General features: G+C 43.9%; 1 protein-coding gene across 1 annotated transcript in view; it reads left to right on the top strand.

The window, feature by feature from the left end:
* The window catches only part of LOXHD1 (lipoxygenase homology PLAT domains 1), a 154,923-nt gene that overhangs the window by 31,637 nt on the left and 101,616 nt on the right, over positions 1-21,670 (top strand). The window contains exons 5-9 of the mRNA XM_071802711.1: positions 12,373-12,471; positions 14,078-14,226; positions 17,055-17,178; positions 19,399-19,649; positions 21,457-21,592. Coding sequence (XP_071658812.1) covers positions 12,373-12,471; positions 14,078-14,226; positions 17,055-17,178; positions 19,399-19,649; positions 21,457-21,592 — 759 coding nt within the window. The remainder of the gene's footprint in view (positions 1-12,372; positions 12,472-14,077; positions 14,227-17,054; positions 17,179-19,398; positions 19,650-21,456; positions 21,593-21,670) is intronic.

Here is a 21,670-nt window from a genome sequence, read left to right as displayed (position 1 = left end):
CTCGGCTGTCTCAGGTTGCGGTTCCCCTTGAACCGTAATTAATGAAAGATAAACATTCTCAGGCTGCTGAGGTGAACTATCAACTGCAAATGTAAATTTATCTGAATTCATTTGGCTCCCTCTGGATCTGTAAAGGTCTGAAATTAGATTGTGATATGATTTTCTTTGTACATATAATTCATTTGCCCTAAATTTGGTTGTGTTGGTGTTGGTTTTTTTTGTTTGTTTGTTTGTTTGTTTTTTGTTTGTTTTTCTGTTTATTTGTTTCCTCTTCTTTCGAATGGATTAAACAGTGTTGTTTACACTTTAAGTATTAATATTTTCTAGGCTACTAGATAAATGAATAATGATGCAGTTTGGTGATTTTATGTGCCTGTGAAGTTTCTCTGCCTTCAGTCCATGTTCCCATTAGCAGAGTTCAGTGCCATACTATTCTCCTTTTTAATCACATCTCTTCAATCACTGTTTCCCCCCTTTTTTTTCCAGTTCTTTGCAAACCTCCCAGTAACTATAGTTACAGACCTGAGTCTTGTGCTCTGTTTTCATGCTCCACTTGCAGACACAGTCCGATTTGTTTCTGGAGGTAAAACAAAGAAGTTTCCTTAGTGTTCCCTCTTCTGCAACATCTTCAGCCTTTGACCTTCTCCTGGAGAACTTTCTCATCTTTGTCATGAGGACTTACCTTCCTCACTTGAACTGCTAGGACCTGCATCTTCTCTGTGATATGTGTGGGATGTACACTGGAGAAAAATTAATTTTCTTTGGTCTTGTTTCTAGTTTGTTGAACCTCTGTAGAGGCATTTGAAACACATTTGAAGGAGATTGTTGGTGCTTGGACCAGAACCTACCAAGCTGTGGGAAGAGTCAGACTCTTTCTTGGTAAGGGGCACAGGCCAGCCAGAGAATCCCTGTGGGGCTGAGAGTTTGAAGAGCTTAATTTAAATGAAAAAGAAAATAGAGACTGTATTTAAAATTACAGAAAATAGTATGTTCTGAAAAACAACCCACATATAACTGAAACATTGGACACACAAACAGAAAAGAGTTATTTTCATGGTCCAAATAGAGTTACCAAGGACAGCAGGAACACTTAGTGACTGCAGATGCCTCAGTGATTGCAGATGCCTGAGTGACTGCATTTACTTATCTGAATAAAATGGTTCCATGTTCCCTGTTGAGTGCCACACATTTCTCAAGAAGAACAGGTTACATTTTAAATGTTCCTGCTTGAATGATCCTTTATTCCCTGTATTCACATCCACAGCATCATATGCCCATGGCCCTTTGACAGCGATAGTGCTGCAGATTCTTATTTACCCAGCAGCTGCTATTGGCAGCCTGGATTAATTTACACTACAGGTATTAATTACAAGGAAGGGCTATTGTTCAGCCTTATTCTGCTTCGCTTGAGTTTATGAAGCCTTAGGATTGTATGACTGTGGCTGAGCCTTTATGCAAGGGACCGGCTCGAAGCTGAAGTCAGGTGCTCATTCTCCTTTGAATATGGTGGGTTTTCGATCACTCGGAGGGTGTCGGATGTCCTACCAAAGTGGTGGGGGAGAAGAGCACTAATTGGGTCAGTAACCCAACGGAGATACAAAAGAAAATGAAGTTTGGGAATCTGTTCCTAGCCTGTTGCCTGCAGACTAGTCATGAATCACTCGTGCCACTCTGTGGACAAACCCTTGTGTCTCCCACTCCATTATGACTCTCATTTGGTTGGATTTCACTCCCTTTTCCTCGGTGGTTTGCAGCCCTGGAGCTGCTCTGCACCCACTGCAGGTGGGACACCTGGGCTGTGTCTTTCTCCAACCCTGTGTGTGATGGGTACATCTTTTATCACCCAGCTGTAGAGCAGGAGGTCCCAAGATTTGGCCTTCGTGTGGATTGAAGAGTGCCTGAAGGTGTAATACTGGAATATTTTTGCAAGGCTACTTTTTGTGCTAATTCATAAAAGGAGGTGAGGTTTTGTTGGCTTACATGGTACGTTATTTATCCATGAGCCATCTTCTTTCTGTGGTCACAACAGATTGTTACCACTATTTGGCTGGTTGAGCTTAGTCTAGGTTATCCACAGTGTGGCCCCCAGTTTTCCTCAGATCAAGGGAAAAAGTTGTGGTTATGTGCAACCAACACATATTGACTGTTCTTGTTCACCCTTGAAATTTCTCCCTAATCAAAACAATTCTCCATACTCACTCTTTTACTGACAGAAAGCAGGAATATTGTTTCTTGAAGGGCACTTGCTTACTCCTTAAAACCAAGTTAAAGAGCACAGACACCTGAAAATTAATTCAGTCTGCTGTGTGATCTCAATTTATGCTAACCTGTCAAATTGTGATCAAGTCTTGGCAACCAGCCTGCTGAGGCTGAGAGTCAAGGACTGATTTCCAGTTGGCTCTTTGGCCATCAGCACTATGAAATTGTTTGAAGTTGAACACAAAGGGCTGTAAATGTTCATGGGGCAACAGCTCATGTCAAACTGTTTCAAAGCTGCGTATTCACAGTAGGACAGAAGCACGTGTGTGACCTCAAAGTGCAAAACTCCTCTTTTCTCTGTTTTTTCTAGGTATGGTTTAGTCTTATTTGCTCTATTAAAAATGAATGTGTTTACAATGAGTGTGTTTACAATCACATTACTGAGGAGCAGGGCAGTCAGAATGCGTGGCACACCCAGACCTTGGGGATGGGAGCATCCAACACCATTACATTAACATCTTTTCCATACTTAAAGGTACCAGGCATTGGTCACCTTTTTGTTTTGTTTTGTTTTGGGTTTTATTCATATTACTTAAAAAATAGATTGCAAGACAAGAGTCAGTGTAGCCATGTTGTATCTGGGGTTAAATCTGCATGTTTTCTGCTTTGCTGAGACAAGAACCAGTTCTGAACTGGAAGGTCAATTGTTGTGTCAGTTCTGGCATGAGTTGGGTTTGATATATGGTGCATCTGTGAGTTTTCATGGATATGTCCTAAGGGGTAGTGGCTGTAAGGTCACACTGAGCGATTGGGAACTGGATTCCTGTAAAGCCAGTTGAGTCGTGAAAAGTACCTATGCACTTATGCATGCAGAGGGTAGCCTTGCCTTTAAAAAATGCAACAAAATTTATTATAATTACAAATGAGAGAAGTTCAAATGAGCAACTTGCAGGTCAGCCCCAGTCCATTAATCTCTCACAAGTTTCTTCAAATCATTGGTCTATCCTTGTCTGGGACGGAGTTAATGAGATCACCCAAGGAGACTTGGACAGTTAATGTTCATGGTGGGTCTGAGAAGACCATGTTCAGAGAGAGACACAGAACAGTTTCCTTCAAAGGTAGGAAAGGCGGTACATGAGTCTCTGCAGGCATTGTGCTGGACTTCTCTGCCTGGTCACTTTTGAGAGCATCTGTGTAAGCACAGAATCACAGAATCCCAGAATGTCAGGGGTTGGAAGGGCCCTGGAAAGCTCATCCAGTGCAATCCCCCCATGGAGCAGGAACACCCAGCTGAGGTTCCACAGGAAGGGGTCCAGGCGGGTTTGAATGTCTGCAGAGAAGGAGACTCCACAACCTCCCTGGGCAGCCTGGGCCAGGCTCTGACACCCTCACCGGGAAGAAGTTCCTTCTCAAATCTAAGTGGAACCTCTTGTGTTCCAGTTTGAACCCATTACTCCTTGTTCTATCATTGGCTGTCACCGAGAAGAGCCTGGCTCCATCCTCGGGACACTCACCCTTTATATATCTGTAAACATGAATGAGGTCACCCCTCAGTCTCCTCTTCTCCAGCTCCAGAGCCCCAGCTCCCTCAGCCTTTCCTCACACGGGAGATGCTCCACTCTCTTCAGCATCTTGGTGGCTGCGCTGGACTCTCCAGCAGTTCCCTGTCCTTCTGGAGCTGAGGGGCCACAACTGGACACAATATTCCAGGTGTGGTCTCCCCAGGGCAGAGTAGAGGGGGACACATAGAGTTAACATGTCCTAGATGTTTTCTGAGGTTTTTAGATCCATTAGGACCCAAATCTCGTGTATTTGAGCTGGGAAAGTGAACTGTATGATTTCTCTCCTCTGAGAGAATGCTTGTGTTAAGACTTCACAGTTCGTTGTCTAGAGTTTTAATGTTGGCTGACTTAAAGCTTTATGAGACACTGACCCATTTGTGGCTTGAGGAAGCACTTGTGGCAGCAGGTGTTGTATGCACATAGAATCATTTTGGTTGGGAGAGATCATCAAGTCCAACCATTAACCCAACACTGGCACTTAAGTATGTCCCCAAGAACATCAACCTCATCTATATGTCTTTCAGATCACGCTTGACCTTGAATCAGTAGCTAAACCCTTCCTGTCCCAATGGGTTATGCATGTCCCTAAGGGCTGGACTGGGTCTGAACTGAAGCTGTGACCAATATTTCTCGATAACACGCTGGTACTTGGAAGCTCTGATAAGGAACAGCACTTTGGAGGCAAGGCACCGGTCGATGGTGCCCTGTGGGCTTTGCAGCCTCATTTTATGAAGAACTGGGCCTGGAGGGTGGGACTGGTTCCTCTCCTGTCTCCCCTGGGTCATGATTCAAAATGAAGTGTTACGTTTTGGCAACTTCCATGATCAGAATATCTGGAAAGATTAATTCTGAGGATGTAGAAGGAGGGGGGTTGAAATATTAATAGGTGTTGCCTGCTCATCAAAACTCATCTTTATTTACACTGAGAACTGGAAGTGTGTAATCAGCACAGGAAAAGGCAGCTAAATCTATTTATGAAATAAATATGAGTTGTTTACTTTTGAATAATGGTGAATACTCCCTGTATTAAGGACGAGGCCTTGCTGCATGCTGAGATTTTCAGTAAACGAGGTTTATAGAAGGAGTAACAATTTTTACTATCCAATTGATAACAATGGGAAAAAACTGTCATGCTATTTGTCACACTGAGTGTCCAATTTTATTTTTTTTTTCCTTTTCAAAAATACTTTGATTGGTTTAATAAGGATTTTATTCTCCCTGCAAAATTTGCCTGTCTTATGTTACCATGTCTAAAACAAGTCAACTGTGGACATTTTACTGGTAACATATTTTTTACCCATTGTTTTGTCTCTAAAAATGAGTAAGGGCACAGAGAAATTGAAATGTAGAAGTAAAAAACACTGGTGGCTTGTAAGCCATTAGGAAGACAAGATGCACAGAGCTCAGAAATGGGATGGAAATCAATATCTGTAATTCATATAAAGGATCTCATGTTTAAAGATAAAAGATTTTGGAGAAACATGAGAAATACTTGTGTGTGGCTGGCATATAGACCTATATGTATACAATACAAAACAGTGCAGCACATTTGTGAAAATGGGATAGTTTTGGCAAATATGTTTAGATATTGTAATTATTCCAACTATCATTTTTGAAATAAAGTCACTTTCTTTAAATATATAATTTATACAGAGCAAGACTGAAGCACAGAGATAACAATATGATTTTAAATAATATTGTAAAATTATTTTACTCTTCATTCTCAGCAGAAATATTTTACCCAAGGGGTTATTTTCAGTGATTTCGCCAATTTTGTAATAGCAGATCTGGGGAAAGCAGGAAGGAGATATTTCTTTTGTGAAATGTCTGCTTTTTTTTGCCTTTTTTTTTTTTCTCTCATGGACTCCCGCCCTGGGGCTGAACTAATGAAAAATAATGAGAAATCCTGGAGAATTAGGTGAACAAGCATTTCTGAGCTGCTGTCACAAGGTGGGTCGCCCATGCTAAGCTACACGCCTCAACAACTACACTGCTATTGCCTCTTGAGCAAGGTCATTTAAAACTCGCTTCAAAATGTCATCATCACTTTGAAGTCTCAGTAGGAACACCAGTTTAGCATACCCTACAAGCAAAGACTCCTGCATGTGGTAGATTGCCTCTCGCAGGCTTTGCAGATGGATGATCTGGGCTGAATCCTAATATATTTAACTGTTTTGATGCGTACTTCGATTTCATGTAAAAATCACAAAAAATTGGGCTGAATCTCACGTTCTTTGGGCTGGATGGGGAGACCAAACATCTGACTTCATTATAGGAGGGGTCCAAGGCAGTGGTTTAGGATAAAATAATATTCAGTGGAGCAAACATTATAGTTTCCTTTTCACATGTGTTATGCCTCCTTGGGAGGCAGCAAAAATATCTTTTTCTGAAGAACATATTTTTAGAGAGGTCATCTGAGACTAATGAAATGCTGATTCATGGAATTATAGAATGGTTTGGGTTGGAAGGGACCTTCAAAATCCACCCAGTGCCACCCCTGCCATGACAGGGACATCTTCACCAGCTCAGGTTGCTCAGAGCCCCGTCCAGCCTGGCCTGGGATGTCTCCAGGGATGGTTCATCCACCACCTCTCTGGACAACCTGGGCCATTGTTTCACCACCCCCACTGTAATATATTTCTTCCTCATGTCAAGCCTTGCATCCTTGGTGCTGCCTCTGATGATGTGCTCAAAACCATGTAAAGGTTCTTCAGCATTCCTCCCCCACTAACACTGTGTTTCGGCAGAGACGCTCGTGTCCAAAGCAATGTGAAACTCTTTCTCATCAGCATCACCTGAGTTCCTGTTGTGCTTGTGCTTTACATTTCCAGTTTGAATCCTCAGTTTAAGGAGCTGTTCACCACCTCTGAATGCACAGCTCATTAAGACAGGTAGTTGTCAATTACTCTTGACAGGGATCAATTATTCTCAAGCTCTAAACCAATCCTTTGAATTCAAGGCTTTGCTGGATGGGGAAAAAAGTCTCCTTAACTCTGTGCAGTTGTTCAGTGCAAGAACAGGCCATAATTTTGAGAGACAGCTAGCCCCTGGTGAACTCACCAGGACTCCTCTGCTTTTACAGGGTTTGCTTTAGGTTCTCATTATGTCTTGCTCTGCATAGCTATCTCTAGGGTCCCTGCTACTGCACTAGCGAGTGGTGTAATGATTACAGCTGGGTGAATTTTCTTCTCTGCAGTATTTGCAGAAACTCCAGAGATAGTGCTGTGTATGAAAATGCAGTAAGGCATCTCTACCATCTCATCTTGGTTGGAAAAGACCCTCAAGGTCATTGAGTCCCACTGTTAAACCAACGCTGCCAAGTCCACAACTGACCCATGTCCCTTAGAACCCAATCTGTGCACCTTTCAAACCCCTCCAGGGATGGTGACTCCAGCCCTGCCCTGGGCAGCCTGTTCCAATGCCCCACAGCCCTTTGGGGAACAAATTGTTCCCAGATCCAACCTCAACCTCCCCTGGCGCAACTTGAGGCCATTTCTTTGTGTCCCTGTCTCCCCTCAGCTCCTGTTCTCCAGCTGAACCCCCCAGGTCCCTCAGCCGCTCCCATCACACTTGTGCTCCAGCCCCTTCCCCAGCTCCGTTCCCTTCTCTCAACTCGCTCCAACGCCTCAAGGTCTGTGAACCAAGTGTGTTGGGAGGTCAGATCCCAGCTTCAAGACCTAACCGTAGACTGTCTGACCTTTCAAGGTTGCTCTGACCAAGAGGTCCAGCAGTTACTGAGGCATGTGCTGTTAGAAGTGGTATAAAGGAGCTTCCATTTTGACAAGTCAGTGCTTTCCATCTGGAAGAGATTTTGTCAGACAACTTCTGGTGGGCTGGAATGACTGACTCGATCTGACAGCGAGGAACCGAGGCATATGGATGTTAAACCACCTTCTTGGGCGTGTGAAAAAAGGCTGTGGCAAAGTCAGGTTGAAACTGTGAGTTGTCTGCAGATCCAGCCTCTTGCCTCTGCCTCTAGCAACAATCCTTTTTGCTTTTCATACTAAATACAAATGTATTTCTTTGCCAGCAGCAATTCAGAGACAGTAGCGTTGCCTGTCCCCTACCCGTCCCCGCTTTGTGTCTTTTGAAACCTGCCTGCTCAGAGCTGAGCAACACAGGATAGATCTTAGACATTGCCACCCTTGGGAGCACTGTGAAAACAGAAGGAGAACTGCTAAAAGCTGCCTTATGAGAAGAATCCATCACTGCTTCTGACTTAGCTCCCTGCTTTTAACCCAATGTGACTCGTTTCTGAAGGCTGTGACACCTCTCAGTTGTTGGATGCTGTGCTGTTGACCTGCTCCATGGTGGGTCATGCACAAGACAGGTAGGCAGGGATGTCTAGCAGGGAATTCGTTGTGCCCTGCAGGGGATGATAACTCTAAGTAATGAAGCACAGTTTCCTTTCTTCCCTTGCCTAAATCTGGTGTTCCTGCTGCTGCAAACTCAGTAGTTTGCACAAAAAACACCCTATCTAGTGCCCCAAATAATATTAGCTGCAAGATTTCCTTAAGCAATTCCATCCTATGGCATCTCAGGTGACCATGATAGCATATCGATAAATAAACAGCATTAACAGATGAATATCACACGGCTGAGCTGTCGTCTGCATCTTGCAGATGGAAGGACTTGGCTGGGATGTGTCTGTGCATTTTCCATGGTTTGAGGCAGGAGAGAGGATGCATGAGGGCTTCCAGGGGTGTTGGGGCTGGATAAAAAGATGCTGGGCGAGGTTTTGGGTTGGCGATGGAGGTGGCAGTGAGGTCAACTTAGGGTATATTGTGGAGTAGGAGCCCCATGCCTTTCCTCCTCCAGGAGAAGTGTTGGCAGTGCCCTTCACCAAAATAAACCCCTTGGCCCTCAGTGGAAAGAGCCTGACTTTAACCCACAGTGCAATATTAATCTTTCCTCTTCGCTGTTGAAAGCTGTGGCTGAGTTGATTGGTAACAGAGAAGCTGCTTGGCTGTCACACCTCTGCTAAATTAACACAGTGGAGTCGTATCAGTTATTGCCACCCCACTGCTTCCCCGAGACGGCATCCTGGCAACACTTCCTAATGCGTTCTTGGGACAGCTTTGTGTGTGCCAGCGTGTTGGATGAGAGATGTCAGGGAAGCCCAATTGTCTCTAACCAAGCAGACACTCAGCTGTAAAGAGGAGGAAGGTGGTGTAACCACGCTGGACATTTGCACTTTTGTGTTGCAGCTGCTGCTGAATTTTTGTTAGCTCTTCTGCTCTTGACATCTCGCAGTTTGTGCTTCTGAAGCCGCTAATTTTGCTCTTCGGAAAGCTCCCCTCTCCCTGCCTGTGCTGCAGTGAGTCTGAACTGCTAGATGGAGTTACAGCTTTTACCAGCCTTACATTAGCATTTTGCATGTACCCAGTGTTAGGAGAAGCATTCAGGAAAAAAAAAATCCAGGGAACATCTTGGTCTCTGTTTTGCAGATGAACTCAGAACTATGTATTGAGATTAAAAAAAGCCAAGTGGGTATTTTTGAAAAGATGATGTTACTGTCTTAAATAATGCATAATTAAGGGCTTACAGAATAGGGAACAACATCCACCCATGCTTAAAATGAAGAGTGCTTGACTTCAGCCAGATCTCTGCCTGGCTGCAAAGAGAGCTTTTTCCTACATGCTTCTAGCAGCTGAATCCTCACTGTCTTTTTGAGATGTAGCATCCCTTTCTATTTAAATCTGCACATCCACTTTGCAATTCTGTAAGGTGTGCTGACGCATGAAGCACAGAAGGACCCCTGAGCAGAGTGAAGAGCCACTCTCTCTGCTGCAGTTGAGTGCTGAATTGCTCTGATAGGGAGAGCAAATCCTGGCAAAAATGCAGCACAGCTCAGGATTGACCCTGTTTGCTTCCTGAAGATGGAGCTAAAATCGTCCTGCATGCAGGGCTGAGTGGGGCAGGTGTGGGGACTGGCTTGAGCACACGCAATTTCAGAGTTGGGAACATATGAAATATATTGAGGAGGCACGATTCCGTGGTCCATGAAGCAGGGGTGTGCTATGACCTAATCCAAGGATTGTCTCTCTTGGAGTAGCTTTGCCTGTGGAAATACATCTACTCTGCAAGGAGCACCGAGAAGAGGCATGAAAGAGCATGCCCTGCACCCCAGATTCTCCTGCATTTTAGGAGACAACATAAAACCCTTGCAGCAGAGTGCCGTGTGGTTGCCACCAGCCCAAGGCGATAACCCAGTGCATCGCCCCCCTCTGCAGGTTCAGGAATTAACTCCAACAAGGGACACTATGACAGCAACGCCATGTGTGTGCACAGCCCTTGGGAGCACTTGGTGTTCTTTGCAGTTTGTCAAATGATGTCATTGTAAACGTTAGATTTGAAATACAACAATGTTGAGAAATCTTTCACCCTGTTGGATCTTACACTGGTGTTTTTCTTGGTGACCAGTTGTATTTCTGCAGAAGACGTACAATGTGCCCCTCCTGCCCTGTTTTTGGTCACAGCTGCTGATTGCTTTTCATTAACTTCTTCTCTATATTGTGTTCTCAGTGCTCTGCATGTCTTCAGCATCCTTCTGGTCTATAATTCAGAGGCATAAAGCCTGATCCTACAATGGTAATCTGACTTCAGCTGCTGGTGCCTGTCACTTTGTAGACCCATTTATCCCATTGGTTTCTTGTGGTCCCTGAAAAGTGGAGTGGGAAATTAATCGCTGACATCAGAATAACTATTCTAGAGGAGGTGCAAGGATCAAAACCTCTTGAATAATGTGGTCTAAGACTAAAGATCCTGATGTGCAATGGGTCACTTTTAGTTACAGCAGCTTAGTGGCCACATGGGAGCTCTAAATTGCACCATCTCCATCCTTGGCTAGTGCAAATTGAATCCTTTGGTGTTGGCATATCCCTAGCAACTTGTAAGAGCTCTATGAACTGAAGCAAAAGAGTTAAAGAGAAACATTAAGGCATTTTCTCCCTTATGTGGGCCTGTCTCTGTCCTGCTCTTTGTTATTTAGTATTTATTGCACTTTTATCATTATTATTTTATTTGTTGTGGCATGTTTTGCAATGGGGTGCAGAGGATGTCAGCTTGATTTTTAGGCTTTCCAGAGCACATTCATTAAACCACGACAGGTGATTTTCCCTTCTGTTTGGGCTCTGCCCTTTTACTCCTCACCCCGGGAGGTGAGCGCATCTTTATAATTCAGGGGATGGTCCAACAACCACTTCTTGTGCTCTTGTTCTCACATCCTCTGCCTCAGGGGGAGCACACGCACCACAGTGTATGCTGTCTCTTAGAATGATTTTTAATATACACTGATTGTGGCGGAGGAGGCAGGTGACCTGCTCTGGGAGTCGTAAGCCAGGATTTGTGACAGTCTTTAGCTCCTTAGGGAATTTATATCTGTGTTGGCTGGGAAGCCCAGACAAGCTTCTCCCCTAACTTTGCACCTGCTGAAGGGAAAAAGTTGCTCACCAAGGATCATGGTGCAAAAAAACCCGTTCATTTTTAGGAGGGAGATATGTGTGTATTTTTCCCTTTTGCATAAGCAAAGACTCAGAAATAATGAGGTGATGTAGCCCAAAACTTGCAGTATCAGCTGGTCAGGGCTCAGTAATACAGGGTATAACAGACACCTTGTTGAGGTTGTATACATTATCATGTATGGTTCAGTAGTAGATTTTGCATTAATCTTGATCAGTTTTGCTCTTTGTCTTTCTGTCTGTCTCCAACACTGGTTCTGCACAGAGAACATGGCACTAAATGTCTGTCGTGATTGAATTTGCTTGGAGGAACAAGGTAGTCAGGTAGATTTCGGTGGTGTATTTTCAAAGTTGCTCATGTTTCCCAAAATGTAGTCACACTGAAGGCCACGGGAGTTTTCTCGTTGATTTCAGAAGAAGCTGAGCTCACTTTTGCTGTTCTTTGGAGTCAAGTTAGTCCCACGCTGATCCCTCTGAAGAACTTGGTTCTCAAACTCACTGGCATGGCATATGTGAAATGTTCATGGTGTGGCTCTCCCATGTGTTGCTTGGTATGGCACCACACATCATGTAGCTTTGTAATGTCACAACTTCTGACTTTACTCCTGTTTCTCCATGAAACGGAAAGGACTGTCTTATCATTTTTTTGAACTGGGCAGAGTAGCAGAGAGGTCAACTTCAGATTTTTGTATTTTTGCGGTGTGAGTGGCCTTTTCTCGAAATGATTATTGTCACCAGCCAGGCTTAATGCAAACCAAGCTGCAAAAATAGCTCTGGAATAGCATTCGGACCAGAGGGGTCAGGTCTGAGTTTGGGCAGAAGTCTGGCTCCGTAACTCCTTGGTGTTTTGAAAAAGCAAGGTCCAAGTTCATATAATGATCATGTATCAACACCACAATTTGCACCTTCCTCTCATCAATGTCAAGGCCAGGAACTGGGTGATCTGTTCCTCTTGCCCAGGGCAGTGAATACCCAAGTATCAGAGCTCCAACTGTGGATTTTATTCCTCTCAGTGCACAGGATCCAGGTGTTGTGATTTAGATGTGCTTTCAAGACAGCACCAGCGCAACCTGAAATGGTTTGTACTATTACGTTTTGTACCAAATCACTGAGTTATTAATGTATTGGGATTTCTGCCTGTCTCCATGCAGTCAACAAATACGTGGTCCGAGTTTTCACCGGTGAAGTTAGCGGCAGTGGAACAGATGCGGATGTCTTCATTAATATCTTCGGTGAGAAAGGAGACACAGGTATTCAAATGCAAATAATTTCCTAAAATATTTCTTCCCGCTCTGCAGGCCTGTGATCTGAACAACACAGCAGCAATCTGGCAAATGCAGAATAATTTGGCTGAGTGAAAGGCACAACAAATGGTGTTGTTAGCTCTGGGGTTTCTCACATCCGCAGCTCCTGGAAGCTCCATCAGCAGAGCAGCAGTCGTGGTTGGGCTGTGAGCATGATTGCAGTTACTTGCCACCAAAAAACCCAAACCCTGGGAAAATGCAGCATAAACCACTGCAGTAAGTGGTCAGTCCACTGAGAGATTCAACACCAACCTGTATTTACAGTGCATGCAGTGAGAGCTGCATGTCCCATCCTTTTGGATGGATAATGTTGCCCTTGCAGTGTGGAACAGGTTGTGGCTGAGCCTGCCCATCTAGAAAGATAATCTAACTAAGGTTTATATTAACTGGCTTTAAACTAAGAGTAGTAGACTTTTGTTTGTTGTTGTTATTATTATTATTATTGTTATTGTTATTATTATTGTTGTTGTTATTGTTATTATTATTATGTTTGTTTTCCTATGTAGATTATGCAACAACAGTGTACTTTGAACTTAAATTTATTAAATATATATATATATTTTTTTTTACCTGAATAATACTAAAACGTGTGCCCAGAGCAAAGTCCCTGGGTCACACCGTGGGGAAGGATGGGTGGAAATTCCTGGACACACAGCTAGCAAAAATTCTCTGTTTTATACTGCTCATATCTCATCAAATTCAAGGAGAAATGTCACGATGTCTCCCAAGTGTCCTTGAAGAGATTATGAAACCGAGTGGATAAGACTCATCCTTGATTAGCTCTCCAGACTTTTAGTAGTGGATTCATCTGATCTCACTGGAAACACCTGAAAGGGGAAAGTCTAAATTTAAGCCAGATGTCCAGGCACTCCGTCATATCTGTACAGGCAAATAATACCCCTAGAAAATGATTCATCCCTTTCTCAGAGAAGTGGGATGAGTTTCCCTTTAACGCTTATTCTTGCACTGGAGCCTCGGGCAGGTTTAGTCCCATTCTCAGCATCACTCACACACGAGTAACGTTGGTTGTAACCTGGGTCAGTGCTTTAATAATTTTCATAAAGGCAAGCTCCTATGAGAGCAGGAAAAGCCAATAGCCCTGGTGAGATCCTAATTTGAAAATAAATCCCCGTTGTATAACGCGACAAAGAATCCCGTGTCCTGGAATGTCAAAATCTGAAGTTTGTGAACAAACCCTTTTTTCAAAGAGTTTGGAATTTTTTTTAAGATGTTAAAAATAAAAGGGAAATATGGTGGTTTGAAAAGAAAAAAAAATGCAAGAGCCATCTGGATGTGTACTTCTGAAAACTTTGAGAGCTGTAAGTGACTGTGACATTACAGTGAAAATCATGGTCTTTTCTGTGCTCAAGAAAAGGTACCTTTTATTAGAATATAAAATCCTCTGCCTTTACCTTAAATCCTGGCTGCAGAGAGATGGTACGTGGAGAATATCTGATTCCGTCAGTAGTGACATTCCTGAATATTTCCCCACTTACAAACACGTATGTGCCTGTAACCCTTTCCTCCTCATTTTTTCACTATGTTTTCTCAGGTGTGAGGAAACTGGACAATGACAAAGACAACTTTGAAAAGGGAGCAGAAGACAAGTTCACGCTCGACGCTCCAAATTTGGGAAGGTTAAGGAAAATTAATATAGGGCACAATAACAAGGGTGGTTCTGCTGGCTGGTTCCTCGAAAAGGTTGGTTTCTCCTGAGATGTTTAACATCAGCATATTGTGTCATCAAAGTGTCTCACTTTTTTACCCTCTTGGTGGTCTGATGCCAAGAAATACAAGGATATTTCTTGGCTGTGCTGGTTCCTGGTTACCAAGAAAGGCACAAAAATAAGTTTTCACCTTTCCAGACATTGACAAAAGATTCACTTTGGGTTGTTAGAAAACGATGGACACTCAGAGTTTAGGTAAATTGTTGAGCATCTCTGCGGATTTTGCGGCTCTTCTCAGTGACACAACCAGTGATAGGACAAGGGGTAATGGGTTCAAACTGGAACACAAGAGGTTCCACTTAAATTTGAGAAGAAAATTCTTTCTGGTGAGGGTGTCAGAGCCTGGCCCAGGCTGCCCAGGGAGGTTGTGGAGTCTCCTTCTCTGCAGACATTCAAACCCGCCTGGACACCTTCCTGTGGAACCTCAGCTGGGTGTTCCTGCTCCATGGGGGGATTGCACTGGATGAGCTTTCCAGGGCCCTTCCAATCCCTCACATTCTGTGATTCTGTGAAAATACAGTTGTTGAGACTTGAATTTGCCTGCTTTCGTAGTATTTCTCCTGTTTCAGCCACTGCAGTTTCTCTGACAGATGAGGGGGAATTCTGCAAGCTGGGATCTCCAAGTCCCCCTTCACTCTTTGGCTTAGACCATCACCAAGATGCTAAAGATACCAGCATCTAAGAAATATCTGTTGAGTCTGCATGCACTGGAAATTTGCAAAGACTTATAGCTTGACCAAGTTTAAGTGGTTTATCATTGGCACAGCAAAAAAGATATACCTGCCACAAAGATCCTTTTCTCCCACTCCCACTTTCCTCCTCATTTTAATCTCCTGCTCTAAGGCATGAAGGTATTACAGCTGTTAGTGAAATGGTTGAAAGAATATTTTAAAAGGAGAAATCTATGACTGTTTCCCATAATCTGATTTTATTTCCTCTGCTGATGTAGTTCAACACAGCTGGCTTTAATTCACTGAAGATCTGACCCTAAATTGGTACAACGTGGATAACTGAGTGTTTTAATGTATTATAAATGCAAATATTAGCTCATGATTTTCCAGCATCACCGTGCAATGTACTACAAGTTATTGTGTTTTTTGTCCATGAGAAAATGCAGAAGGTGAAAAACACAGCTGTTTTGCTCACTGTAATAAATAGTGGGGGGAGCCCACAGGAAAGGAACCTCATTCTCACATTGCAGATGAAGTCTGCATGGCATGGTTTTTGATGTTGGTTAGGTTGCTTAAGTCCCAAAGCCCGAAGCAGTGACTAGTTGCATCCAGCACACAAATCTGATGTTCTGCCACATGAACCACCAAGATGTTTGTGATTAACTGAAAGGCAACTTTCGCTTCGCAACTGCAACTGGAAGAATGAGCTAAAACTCGGCCCAGTTATCTCCTACTGTTGATAGATGTTTTTCTCTAATTTGCCCCAATATTTGGGGTCTCTAGCATTGTCACTCCTAGATGAACTTGCTAAACATTATAAGAAGTTCTTATCATGTTTCCTGGGTTTTCAGTGTGACTTATACTCAAAGCAGGTTTTCCACCTCTAAATACATGAATGAGGCTCTTAACAGGAACCCAAAGAGGATCAGCTGGCAAATCTGAGAAGGGCAAATCTGAGTGTTGATATTTCTCCTGAACATCATGTATTTCTGTCTCAAACACTCTGGCACTGCTCTCTTGTGTTGACAATCCCAGCCCTGGCAGACACTGCTGTCAATGTCCATGTCCATGTCCATATCCATGTCCATGTCCATATCCATGTCCATGTCTCTACAATGAGAACTGGTCATGCTGCAGCATGGGATGAGTGACAAGAGAGGAAGTTCTGGTTCCCGGAGGATGGTTTCTCAAATCTATTATAAAGGACAGAATTCAGATTATCTCAGTTTGCTGTGAAAGCAGAGAAAAATAGCAATGACTTTCTATCTCTAGTAGTGAGTTTTCTTTATCTGAGATATAAGCCATGCAGGCAAGTAGAGATTTTGATTTCCTCTTTTCTGGCTGAAAATCCACAGTACCCTTCACTGCTTGTTTAAAATCTACAGTAATTCTATGGCAAGCGTTAGGAACACAGAAGAATGTATTGGTAAGAAATGCCTCAGCAGGAGGTACAAGAAACACCACGTGGGTAACAATGGTCTAATCTAGTATTAAAGGGAAAGGTTGTTTCCGGGCTTGTTTCAGTAAAATATGCATGTAAATAGGTCAAAGAATCAAATCCTTCCGAATTAGAAATTATTTCTACAACAAGGTTTTATGTCTGTCTTTGCAATGGTTCCATCCTGGAGTAACGGAGTGGGATAACATGATATTACCCGGTCACACAAGCTGGTCTTGATTTGTCCTGAAATTCCTTGCTATTGTTTTGTAACAAGGCTCTGCAACTGAGAGGGAAAGACAAAAGTCTGTTCCCAAACCAGAACAAAAGAGCTGCCATTGGGCTGATGGAGAAGAGCAGCCAGCAAAGGGACTCTGGAGAGAAGGACGGCAGGCCAGGCAGATGGTCTTGCTGGCAGAGACATCTGGTCTCGTACACTTCAAGAGATGCAGATTGAGTTCACTGTATTAAAAAAAAAAAGAAAAAGAAAATAAAACCTGGGTTCTTACTCACCAATTGTCTGAAATTCTATCAGTAATAATTAGGGAGTGTGGAGGGATCTGCTTGAGTATTGAATATATTAAACATCAGGTGAGAACGTGTACATTAAGCTTCTGCTCTTCTGTCACCCCTCGTGTAACACCGTTGCTTTTTCCATGTGTATTTTGCAATGCGCTGCTTCTTTTCTCTTAGGTGATCATTGAAGACATTGGCAATAAGTGTGTGTACCAGTTCCCTGTTGGACGCTGGTTTGCTTTAGATGAAGATGATGGTAAAATCCAGAGGGACATTCTTGTTGGAGGCACTGAAGCTACAGGTAAAGTCATGGGTTGAATCCATGGTGGGGAAATGTGAAGATAAAAAGGTCTAATTAACGTCACTAGCCATGTTTTCTGTAGCAGATTGAATGCCTTCAGCTCAGACACACCTGCAGTGGAAAATCTGATGGTGACAGCTCTTTTGTGTGAGGGTCCCTGAGCTACCGTTGCATTTGCCACCTCCACATCTCACTGGTGAAGCTGTGGAGGACCCGCATGCTGGTTTATCACCCGACACACCTGGACAAGGGGCTGATGGGCAAAGGATGGAAGACCCATCTTGTGCTTCACCAGCTTTCCTGTTTCCACCATGGCCAATGTGCCATGCAGTAGTGAATGTTGTACTTCAGATTCTTGCCTGGAGAACTACGCATCCTTTTGAAAAACAAAAAAGGCAGTGCTGACCCCTAAAACTGGCCTTTTTTTTAATCCAATGTGGTTAGAGCAGATACAACCAAAAGCTATGTTTCTGTTAAAAGAAGCCTGCATGTGAAGTCAATAAAACAAATTACTACAAGGCAGAAGATTATTTGGAAAGTATTCTGCCTGTATTTATCCATTAGCATAAAGGCAAACACTTTGACTATGCACTTAACAGCTGTTCTTTACTTCATTGCGTAGTCTTCAGCTTCTGCAGTCCTTGTATATCTGCCTATGTGTGCATGAGGAGAGTGGTCTGGGTGCAGAGTGCTGAATTCAGGATGCATGTTGGCAAAAATTATGGGAAGATGGGGAAAAAAATTTGAAAAAATGCAATTTATTTACTAAAAGCTCCCCTTAGCCCTTTACAATTCAAGACTGTGCATTTTTTTCCTGCTTTCATGAGTTTTGTTGAAAATGCACAGTAAATGTGCACAGCAGAACATGCTTGAATACAACTTTTAACATAAACTTCAAAGAGAGGATTGTTTAGAAGAGAGTGGGTTCTGATATTTTAACTTCATTCATACTTATTGAAATCTGTGTGATTTAAGTGAATGAAGAACTTAGCTTGGGCCTCAGCTCTTTTAGAGATGCTCCCTAAAAACTTGTTATAATTACAGAGATGTATCTTTGTTTCATGCTATGACCCAGGTCTGAGATATGGCTGTCAATGAACCTTCTGAGAAGGGCAGCTGGTAGGAGGAAGTGTTACCTTTCTTAGACTAATATTTAGAGCTCAAAAAAGCAAAAAAACAAGAAAAATTTCATGCATGTAGACTTATCTTCAGAAATATTCTTCTTTCTTCACGCTGGGCTGATATGTCTCCAAAGACTTGGTTTGCTGAGATCTTTAGGCTCTCACAGTGACAGCAGTATTAGAGGCTGCTGACCCCAAGTTTGCAGAGTTTTGTGATGCTACAGATCTTGCCATCACTGTTTCAAGCAACACTTCTCCATCCTCTCGGCATCCTCTGACATGTTTGGCATTTGGTATCTCTCAAAATAAAATTACTTAGTTGTCAATCTTCACCTAAACATCACTGCATCGTGATTTAAAAAAAAAAAAAAAGAAAATATTTTCTTTTTCCATTGGGCAATGAAACAGGGAGTTTTTTTCAGTACAAAAGTATTTCCCTTGGACAATCTGAAGGTAGCAGTGCATTTCTCCTGTGTGGGACAAAAACAAAAGAAGCATTGCACTGTGTGTAAGTCAAAAGCTAAAAAGACCAGTGAGAAACCAGTAGAGTCCAATGTAAATCAAATCAAAATTTTTACTCTCAGCCTTCCTTCCTTCCTTCCTTCCTTCCTTCCTTCCTTCCTTCCTTCCTTCCTTCCTTCCTTCCTTCCTTCCTTCCTTCCTTCCTTCCTTCCTTCCTTCCTTCCCTCCTTCCCTCCTTCCCTCCTTCCCTCCTTCCCTCCTTCCCTCCTTCCTTCCTTCCCTCCTTCCTTCCTTCCCTCCTTCCTTCCTTCCCTCCTTCCTTCCTTCCTTCCTTCCTTCCTTCCCTCCTTCCCTCCTTCCCTCCTTCCCTCCTTCCCTCCTTCCTTCCCTCCTTCCCTCCTTCCTTCCCTCCTTCCTTCCCTCCTTCCTTCCCTCCTTCCTTCCTTCCTTCCTTCCTTCCTTCCTTCCCTCCTTCCCTCCCTCCTTCCCTCTCCCCTTCCCTCCTCTCTTCCTCTCTTCCTCTCTTCCTCTCTTCCTCTCTTCCTCTCTTCCTCTCTTCCTCCCTCTCTTCCTCCCTCTCTTCCTTCCTCCCTTCCTTCATTCTTTTCTTTCCTAACCAAATTCCCAAATCCTTCAGGTATTGTGTACAACGTTGCTGTAGTGACAGGAGATATCAGAGGAGCCGGTACAAACTCCAAGATCCACGTAATCCTCCACGGCTCCAAAGGCTTGAAGAACAGTGGGAAGATCTTCTTGGAAGGAGGTGAATTTGAGCGTGCCAGGACAGATCTCTTTAACGTGGAGATCGCTGCTCTTCTCAGCCCTCTCAGCAGAGTCACCATCGGGCACGACAATTGTGGCGTCAGTTCTGGCTGGTTTTGTGAGAAGGTGAGACGAAGTCGTCTGTCTGTAGACAGCTCTCAGACTGTTGCCTATTCATAATCTAACCCTAACAAACAAACATGTCTTAGAAAAAAAATCTGCCTTCATTTGGATGACAATATCCCCAGTTTAACAAGTCAATATTATACATAATGCATGGTAGTAGCTGATTGCCTCAAAGGCACATTAGATGCATGAGTCAATCACTCATTAATTGGGTTGATTGCCCCTTTGCAGTCACAAACACAGAGATAATTTTTTGCTCAGCGCCAATAGCACCTTCAGATGTTCGCCCGAGGGGCCAGGCAGAAATGTGGTCTTGGGTTGTGCTGAGCATTTCAAAGTTATCATTGACACTCAGACTTTCCTGAAGTTTTTAGATGCTGCTCTGGAGCTCAGGAAAAAAAGGCTGACCACAGCTGTTCCTGGGAGCTTGGGGAGCAATATGTGATGTGAGCTGGTGTATTAGACCAGCAGGAGCTGACGGGAGGGTGGAGAGGGAGGCAGCTACCTGCCCTGAATCTGGTAAGAAAAGCAGTTTCCCTGGCAAGCAAAATTGCCTTGGGATGTGTTTGAAGGTTTTTTGTATCCTATGTTTCCTGCAAAACCCTACTGCGCATCGGTGTGGTGCAGGGTGTGCACTACGCAGTGACACATGGTTTAGTGATCTGTTTAGACACACGGTTTAGGACGTGGTATAGTGACAGTGTTAGGTTAACAGTGGGACTCGAAGATACCCCAGGTTCCAGTATAAGTTGGGGAATGACCTATCAGAGAGCAGTGTAGGGGAAAGGGAGCTGGGGGTCCTGGGGACAGCAGGGTGAGCATGAGCCAGCACTGGGCCCTTGTGGCCAGGAAGGCAAATGGTACCTGGGGTGGGTTAGAAGGGGGTGGTCAGTAGGTCAGAGAGGTTCTCCTGCCCCTCTGCTCTGCCCTGGGGAGACCACAGCTGGAATCTTGTGTCCAGTTGTGGCCCCTCAGTTCCAGAAGGACAGGGAACTGCTGGAGAGTCCAGCGCAGCCACCAAGATGCTGAAGGGAGTGGAGCATCTCCCGTGTGAGGAAAGGCTGAGGGAGCTGGGGCTCTGGAGCTGGAGAAGAGGAGACTGAGGGGTGACTCATTCATGGGGATCAATATGTAAAGGGTGAGTGCCAGGAGGATGGAGCCAGGCCCTTCTCGGTGACAACCAATGATAGGACAAGGAGTAATGGGTACAAACTGGGACACAAGAGGTTCTACTTAAATTTGAGAAGAAAATTCTTCTCAGTGAGGGTAACAGAATACTGGCCCAGGCTGCCCAGGGAGGTTGTGGAGTCTCCTTCTCTGCAGACATTCAAACCCGCCTGGACACCTTCCTGTGGAACCTCAGCTGGGTGTTCCTGCTCCATGGGGGGATTGCACTGGATGAGCTTTCCAGGTCCCTTCCAATCCCTGACATTCTGTGATTCTGTGATCTTGAGGGTTTCTTTCAACCGAAGCGATTCTATGATTCCACAGCACGATGCTGACTCCTGCATCCATACTGCCCATTCCTGTTCACATCCCTGGTGGTGTTTTGCCTCTTCTGGGATGACCCATTTTGGTGCACTTCTGGAAAAGCAGTAATAACAAGATAGATGGTTCCTACCTGTACTCCAAATTGGGAATTGTGCAACCACTCCAGTTCGTTTTAGTTCAGAAAACCTGATTTTGACAGCAGAACCAAGATCTCCAGCACTGTCTTTGCTTCAGTTACTTAAGTTTTCAATATCAAAGTCACGCAGGCTTCCAGTAACAGAATATTCAAAGTCACCTTCCCATTCTCTTCTCCCAGGTGGTGGTGTACTGCCCATTCACTGGTATAGAGCAAACCTTCCCATGTGGGAAATGGCTGGATGAAAATGAAGGAGATGGTCTCATAGAGCGGGAGCTCTATGAAATGGTTTCTCTGCGCCAGAGAAGACTGAAAAGTAGGTACCAGTGCCCAGGAACCTCCTGTGACTCCTCAATGTGACAGCACCCTGCATGCCACCCGCACAGTACGACAC

This window comes from Patagioenas fasciata, chromosome Z (assembly GCF_037038585.1).
Source record: "Patagioenas fasciata isolate bPatFas1 chromosome Z, bPatFas1.hap1, whole genome shotgun sequence".
NCBI classification, from domain to species: Eukaryota; Metazoa; Chordata; class Aves; order Columbiformes; family Columbidae; genus Patagioenas; species Patagioenas fasciata.
This window is presented reverse-complemented; position numbering and strand designations above follow the sequence as displayed.